Genomic DNA, 7,500 nt, shown 5'->3' with positions numbered 1-7,500 from the left:
AGAAGCGGAGGGGAGAGGAGATGGGGAGGGGAGAGGAGAGAGGGGATGGAGGGGAGGGATGAAGGGGGGAGAGGAGAGAAGGAGGGGGAGAGGAGATGGGGAGGGGTGAGGAGAGAGGGGATGGAGGGGAGGGATGAAGGGGGAGAGGAGAGAAGCGGAGGGGGAGAGGAGATGGGAGGGGAGAGGAGAGAGAGGGATGGAGGGGAGGGGTGAAGGGAGGAGAGGAGAGAAGGGGAGGGGGGTGAGAAGGGGGGAGAAGGGGAGGGGGGGTGAGAAGGGGCGAGAAGGGGGGGTGTTAGGCCGAAACGGGTGGCCTCAAATTGCTCGCCATTGCTACTTCCTGTGGTCGGGTATAGGCCGTGCCCAGTGCCCATGCCCCTGTTGCTGTTGCTGTTGTTGTTGTTATTGTTTTTAATATCATTGTTGTTGTTTTGTGTTTATTATTGTTGCCGTTTTGTTCTTATTTCGTTTTTCTTGTTGATGTTGCTGTTGTTGTTATTCATGTTGTCTTGTTATTGTTGTTTAGCTGTTTGTGCGTTCTTATTGTTATTGATTATATGCTTTCTTATTGTTATTATTGTTCTTATGCTTTGTTATTGTTGTTGTTTTGGTGTTATTGTTGTCTGTGCTTTCTTATCGTCATTGATTTTATGTTTTCTTATTCTTGTTATTGTTCTTATGCTTTGTTATCGTTGTTTGTGTTTTGCTATTGTTTTGTTATTCTTTTGTTGTTCTTCTTATTAAGTTATTGTGAAGTTCGCGGCTCATAAGCGCTGTTCTTGACTAAGCGAGTTATGAACCTGTGCACACGTCGACAGGGAAAGGGTAAAGTTCACCGGCAAATTGATACCGTAATTTAATCATTTATTACTGTTGATTAAAGGCATGTATGGTTTTTCTTCGCCCCTCCCTCCCTTTGTCTCTCTCTTTCTGCTCTTTCTCTTTTTGCTTTTTTCTCTGTCTCTTGTACTCCTGTTTCAGTTTTTTGTTTGTTTGTTTGTCTCTCCCTTTCTTCTGTTTCTGTTTTGTTTTTCTTTGTCACTTTCTCTCTCTCTGTCTCCTCTCTCTAACGCTATCTCTTCTTTTTTTGTTTCTATTTTTCTTTCTCCTTTCTCTGTTTCTCTTTTGATTCCTCTTTCTCTTGCTAGTTTTCATTATTCACTGTTTCTGCGTTCGCTTCGTTCCATCTCTATCTGTACACTATCTATCTGTTTATCTCATTCTCATTTTCTCCTTCCCTTCTTCCGTTGCTCTCTGCCTCCATTCGTCCCTCCCTCCTCCCTCCTTCCTTTCTTTCCTCCCCCTTTTCCTCTGTCCTCCCTTATCGTTCCTCTCTCTTTCCCCCTTCTTCAATATGTCCTCCTCCCCCTCCCTCACTCTTCCTTTCCCATTCCCTCCGTCCTTCCCTCCCTCTTCCCACCCTTCTTCCCTCCTCTCCTCCCGCTCCCTCCCTTTTCCTCCCCCATCTCCCTCCGTCCTTCCCTCCCTCCTCCCCCTTCCTCCCTCCTCTCCTGCCCCTCCCTCCTCTCCTCCCCATCTCCCTCCGTCCTCCCTTCCCCTCCCTGTCTTTCCCTCCCTCTTCCCTCCTTCCTTCCTCCTCTCCTCCCCCATCTCCCTTCCCCTCCTCCTCACCTCACGCAGATCAAGAGGTTGTATAATTCGGTGTTAATTTTCTGTGGCTTTGAGCTCTTGACTCTCCGCCTCATATACTGTCGTCGTGTCTTTTGAGGCACGAGTCACTTAGTCAGGTGATCCCTTCTCTCTATCTGTTTATCTATTTGTTTATCTGTTTATTTATCTATGTATTTATCGATCAGTCTGTTTACATTCTCTCTTTCTTTCTCTCTCTCTCTCTTTCTTTCTTTCTTTCTTTCTTTCTTTCTTTCTTTCTTTCTTTCTTTCTTTCTTTCTTTCTCTGTCTCTCTCTCTCTCTCTCTCTCTCTCTCTCTCTCTCTCTCTCTCTCTCTCTCTCTCTCTCTCTCTCTCTCTCTCTCTCTCTCTCTCTCTCTCTCTCTCTCTGTCACTCTCACTCTCTACATTTATTTATCTATCCATTTGTCTGTTTATCTATTAGTCCATCTGTATATACTCTCTCTCTCTCTCTCTCTCTCTCTCTCTCTCTCTCTCTCTCTCTCTCTCTCTCTCTCTCTCTCTCTCTCTCTCTCTCTCTCTCTCCATGCACGTTGCAACCACCTTGCCAAAGTTGCTGCGATGCAAATGACCATTCATCTCCTGTGTATTGTTTGTGGTGATCGCTACAAAGCATTTCCAACGTTGCTAGAAATTTTCTTTGGAGTTAAATATTCTGTTTTTAAGATAAATAAGGGGGGGGCGGGAGGAGAAGAGGATGGAAGAAGGGGATAGGGAGAGAAGAGGAGGGGAGAGAGGAAAGGGAAAGGTGAGGTGAAGGGAAGATGGAGAAGGGGGGAGAAGGAGGAAGGAAGAAGGGGAGAGAGGGAGAAAGGCAGGGAGGGGGGAGAAGTAGAGAAGGAGAGGGAAAGAACGGAGGTGAAGGAGGGAGAGGAGGAAAAGGGGAGGAAGGGAGAAGGGGAAGAGAAGAGAGGAGGAAGGAAAGACGGAAGAAAAGAAAGAAGACCTTAAAGCAAATTCCGCGAAGCATCTCAATCGTGTCTCAAATATCACGCAAAAAAGAGAGAGATGTCTTGAGATTTGAGAAAGAAGAGATACAAAAAAAACGTTCTTTGTACTTGGGTGCATTCGTCGCGAGGATGTCCCACCCTTTGCGCGGCGAAAAGATGTTGTTGCTAGCATCGCTTTGCAAAAAGGGAATGAATTCATGGACGTGGTTAAGGATAGCGGTCAGAAGGGGTGATGGAAGGAGGGGGAGGGACAGGGAGGGAAAGGGTGTGGGGTGGGGGGCAGGGAGAGGGAGAGAGAGGAGGAGGAGGAGCATCCAGACGATGACAGTAGCGACCTCTGGCAACTCGAAGGTCTGCTGGGTGGCAGCATGTGTGCGTGTGTGTGTGTGTGTCTGAGAGCGTGTGTGTGTCAGTGTCGGCTCTCTCAGTCTCTTGCCAGTGGTCGAGTGGATGGATTTCCCTCCTGACCGGCGCTCGAGGTGAGGGAGGGGATAGATATCCACACAAACCCACGTCCTCTTCGCCTCGCGCGGGTTTTGGGAGTTTCGTCATCATCGTCCTCGCCGTCCTACGCGCCCTTCGTCGCCCTCGACCGTGATTCGACATCCTGCGGACTCTGCGTCAGGATTCGCGTGTCGTTCAGTGCTTGTGCTCGTGTGTCTATTCGTGTCCCGTCACCGTCACCGTCACCGTGGTCGCAATTCCGATGAACGATGGTGCACGTGACGAAGATGACGACGGCGGACGGGCGGCTCAACCACACCTTGGCGTGCGAGCTGAGATGGGCCCAAGTGTACGAGATCATGACCGCGGTGGGCCGACTGCAGTGCAAATTGCAAGGCCTGGCCAAGAGAGGTGTGTACTTCGCCGGGGCTGTGTGCGTGCGTGTGCGTGTCTGTGTGTACGTGTGTTGGAAGGGGGAGGTTGTGAAAGACTGGTGGAGCAACGCCACAACCTCTTCCTGCCTCCACTGCGACCACCACACGAGTCACCACATCGCCGCCGCCGCCATAGACGTGCTGGACTGTTTCCTATGTGCATCCCTAACCTCTTAAACTCACCCTGGACCAGGACTTGGCAGGGCGGTGACATAGTAGAGTAACGTGCTCCGTCGGTCGATCTGTCTGTTTCTCCTACTCCTCCTAGTTCTCTGCCTCCTACTCCCCCTCCTCCTCCCTCTCTTCCTCCTCCTCCCCCTCTTCCTCCTCCCCTCTTCCTCCTCCTCCTCCTGCCCTCCTCCTCCCCTCTTCCTCCCCCTCCCCTCTTCCTCCTCCTCCTCCATCTTCCTCTTCCTCTTCTTCCTCCTCCCCTCTTCTTCTTCTTCCTCCTCCTCCTCCTCCTCCTTCTTCCTCCTCCCTCCTCCCTCCCTCCCCCTCCTCCTCCTCCCTCCCTCCTCCTACCCCTCCTCCTCCTCCCCCTCCTTTTCTATCCTCTCCCTCCTCCTCGTCCTTCTCATTTCCCCTCTTTCTCGTACTCCTCCTCCTCCCCCTTCCCCCTCTTCATCGTCCTCCTCCTCCTCAATCTCCCCCCCCCTCCTTTCTATCCTCTCCCTCCTCCTTCTCGTCCTTCTCCTCCTTTTCCCCCTCTTTCTCCTCCTCTTCCTCCTCCTCCTCCTCCACATCCCTCCCCTCCTCCTCCTCCTCCTCCTCCTCCTCCCCCTCCTTTTCTATCCTCTCCCTCCTCCTTCTCGTCCTTCTCCTAATTTTCCCCCTCCTCTTTCTCCTCCTCCTCCTCCTCCTCCACATCCCCCTCCTCCTCCTCCTCCTCCCTCTCCCCCTTCTCCTCCTCCTCGTCCTTCACCCTCCAGACGAGAGCACAAGTAGCAGCCTTCGTAGCCGCGGCCGAGACTCGGAGACAACGAGAGTAAAATCGGCGGGATTGAAGTAGCATTACGTAGCCTCATGAGCCTACTTACCTCCTGTTGCTTGTACTTGCATTTTGGATCGTTTGAACACCGTGAGACTGTAGTGTGTTGGATGTAGGAGGCTGTTGGTTTGATGTAGTTTCTGTGTGGGTTTGGTAGTGTGTGTGTTTGTTTGTGTGTGTGTGTGTTTGTTTGTGTGTGTGTGTGTTTGGTAGTGTGTGTGTGTGTGTTTGGTAGTGTGTGTGTGTGTGTGTGTGTGTGTGTGTGTGTGTGTGTGTGTGTGTGTGTGTGTGTGTGTGTGTGTGTCTGTGTATCATTGCATGCTCGACCGTAAACACGTAAATATATGCATGTACCGTTAAGTATGTTATTGATTCTACCCAACTGAATAAACGCTTTATTTGTATCCACTTTATATAAAACCGGGAGTTACTGTATCAAACCAATTTTGTTGTTTGTTTGTTTAATCATTTACTTGTTTCTCTCCCTTTAGCGAATCACCCTGGGTGAGTCACTTATTCCGTACCTTACAAGTGTTACAATAACGGGGTCATTGTCATTCTATTCGGGTCGAACGGAGAGAATAAAGAGAGGGAGGGAGAGGGGGAGGGAGAAGGAGAGGGGGTGGGAGAAGGAGAGGGGGAGACAGGCAGGGAGAGAGAAAAAGAGAAAACCAAAAAAAGAGAGAGAGAAAGCGAAACTTAAAAACATAGAGAAATGGAAAGAAAGCGAAAGAGAGAAATAGAGAGAAACCGAAAGAGAAAAGAGAAAGAGAAGAAGAAGAAAGAGAGAGAGAGAAAGCGAAAGAGCGAGCTTGTGTACACGCAGGGACAACCTCGTTACGTAGCGTGCGTAGGTACAGCATCCTTTCGGCAAGCCAATTTTAATCGCTTCACATCGTTGATTGGTTTAATCTGATCAGAGTGAGGACTGCCGCTGATGAGCACGCTGTTGTCGCTCATTCTCTCGCTATCTATCTGTCTATCTGTTTCTATGCGTATAATTTTGTTTGTTTGCGTGTCTGTTTCACAATCTGTCCCATTTTTTTCTCTTTTTCTCTTCCCTTTCTTTCTTCCTCCCTTTTTTTCTTTTTCATTATCTCTTTCTCTTTCTCTTTCTTTCCTTATCCTGTCCTTCCTTTCTCTCTCTCTCTCTCTCTCTCTCTCTCTCTCTCTCTCTCTCTCTCTCTCTCTCTCTCTCTCTCTCTCTCTCTCTCTCTCTCTCTCTCTCTCTCTCTCTCTCTCTCTCTCTTCGTCTCTCTCTTCGTCTCTCTCTTCGTCTCTCTCTTCGTTTCTCTCTTTTCTCTCTCTCTCTGTCGGGGAGAAGAGAGAAGGGGAGGGGGAAAGAGGGGAGACGGGGAGGGGAAAAGAGGGGGGGGATTGTCCTTCACTCCCGGCAGACTGGATGGCGTCAGAAATGCACTTATTTTCAATCTATTTTGACTTTTGCAAAATATCTTAGCTGTTTGTCGTCTAAATTTGCGTGTTTTATTATTATTATTATTATTATTCCAACATCAAGGTTGATTGATGAGTTATTTTTGTCATCGGTATTCGATAGATATTTTTATGTGATTTCTATACTTATTTCTTTTATATTTTTTTATTCTTTCTTGTTACTTTCTTTATCACCCCTTTCTCTTGTTATTTTTTCCACCATCCTTCCTTTTTTCTGGGGTTTCATCTTCTTTCCTCCCTTTTCCATCCTCATCTTCGGTTTCCTTATTCCTTTCTTCCTTCTCTTTCTTTTCCATCCTGCTCTTCTCCCTCTTTTCCTCGCTTTGTTCAATCTCTTCCCTCTCCTCTTTCGTATCAGGTTGAAGATGTAAATAAAGTCTTTTCAAGGAATAGGTCACGTGCAGCATCTTATTTCTCCTCCATCTTCGCTTTCCTTCTTCCTTTCCTCCTCCTTTTCCTCCCTTTGCTAAATTTCTTTCTTATCCACTATCGTATCAGGCTGAAGATGTAAATAAAATCTTTTCAAGGATTAAGTCACGTCAGCATCTTCTTTCTGCTTCATCTTCGCTTTCCTTCTTCCTTTCCTCCTTCATTCCCCCTCTTTTCCTCGCTTTGTTCAATCTCTTCCCTCTCCTCTTTCGTATCAGGTTGAAGATGTAAATAAAGTCTTTTCAAGGAATAGGTCACGTGCAGCATCTTCTTTCTCCTTATTCTATTAGTTGTTTTATCATTCTAGACAGCATTCGATATAGCGGGAGTGCCAGGGAGTCACGGCTCGGCTTCAGTAGTGCCAGTGAGTGCCACACTGTCTCGTTGGTCCAAGCGTCTTCGACCTCCCCCCCCATCACCCCCTCTCCCTCACCCCGTCTATCTTCCTCCTCTTCCCTCCTCCTCTGATCTCTCTCTTTCTTTTGTCATCGTCCTCTTCTTCTCTTCTCTTCTATTCTCTTCTTTTCTCTTGTTTTTGTTTTTCTTCTCTTCTCTTCTCTTCTCTCTCCCTCTCATTTATATCCTTATCTCATTTATATCTCTCCCTTCAGCTCTCTCCTTTCTCTCCTCTCTCTCCTTTCTCTTCTTTCTCTCCTCTCTCTCTCTCTTTCCCTCCCTCCCCCTCCACGCCCCCACCCAACCTCCCAGCGCCTCTCCCCTTACGATTACAGAAGAAAGTCTGATGAATATTACGTTTGTCAACTGATGAATCAACTCTTTGAAATTGACACTGGCAGCCGACCGACGACGAGAGAATGCGTTACCGTAAGGGACTGTCGACCTAACGAACGGGGGGCAGAAAGGTCATCGTCGCCTGCTCGTGGAGGGTCTCTGTCTAGCACCCTGGTCTCGTTGTCGGCGTGTTAAGAAAAGTGTGTTTTTTCGAGTTTGTTTTAACTTTCTTTTTCCTTTCGTTGATTTTTTTCGTTGTTTTTTGTTTTATTTTATTTTTATATTTTTGTTATATCTGTCTTGGCGACGATTATGGATGTGTGTACGTAAAGAAAAGTGTTATTGTGTGTGTTTGTGTTTGAGAGAGAAAGAGAGAGAGAGAGAAGAGAGAGAGAGATAAAGAGCGAACAGATAGAAT

At 47.8% G+C, this 7,500-nt stretch overlaps 1 protein-coding gene across 8 annotated transcripts in view; it reads left to right on the top strand.

Moving 5' to 3' along the window:
* The window catches only part of wake (wide awake), a 536,842-nt gene that overhangs the window by 488,125 nt on the left and 41,217 nt on the right, over positions 1-7,500 (top strand). The window contains exon 1 of one of the 8 annotated variants that reach the window (XM_027350614.2): positions 2,959-3,079. The exons of 5 other annotated variants lie outside the window; for them this stretch is intronic. Coding sequence is in view for 1 of the 3 variants with exons in the window: in XM_070143883.1 (XP_069999984.1) it covers positions 3,314-3,455 (142 nt within the window). In the remaining 2 variants the exon portion in view is untranslated. Of the gene's footprint in view, positions 1-2,958; positions 3,456-7,500 lie in introns of those variants that run through there. 2 more of the 8 variants (XM_070143883.1, XM_027350615.2) reach the window with 2 other exon arrangements.

This window comes from Penaeus vannamei, chromosome 31, assembly GCF_042767895.1.
Source record: "Penaeus vannamei isolate JL-2024 chromosome 31, ASM4276789v1, whole genome shotgun sequence".
NCBI classification, from domain to species: Eukaryota; Metazoa; Arthropoda; class Malacostraca; order Decapoda; family Penaeidae; genus Penaeus; species Penaeus vannamei.
Note: the sequence above shows the minus strand (reverse complement) of the source record. Positions and strands in the feature narration are given on the sequence as shown.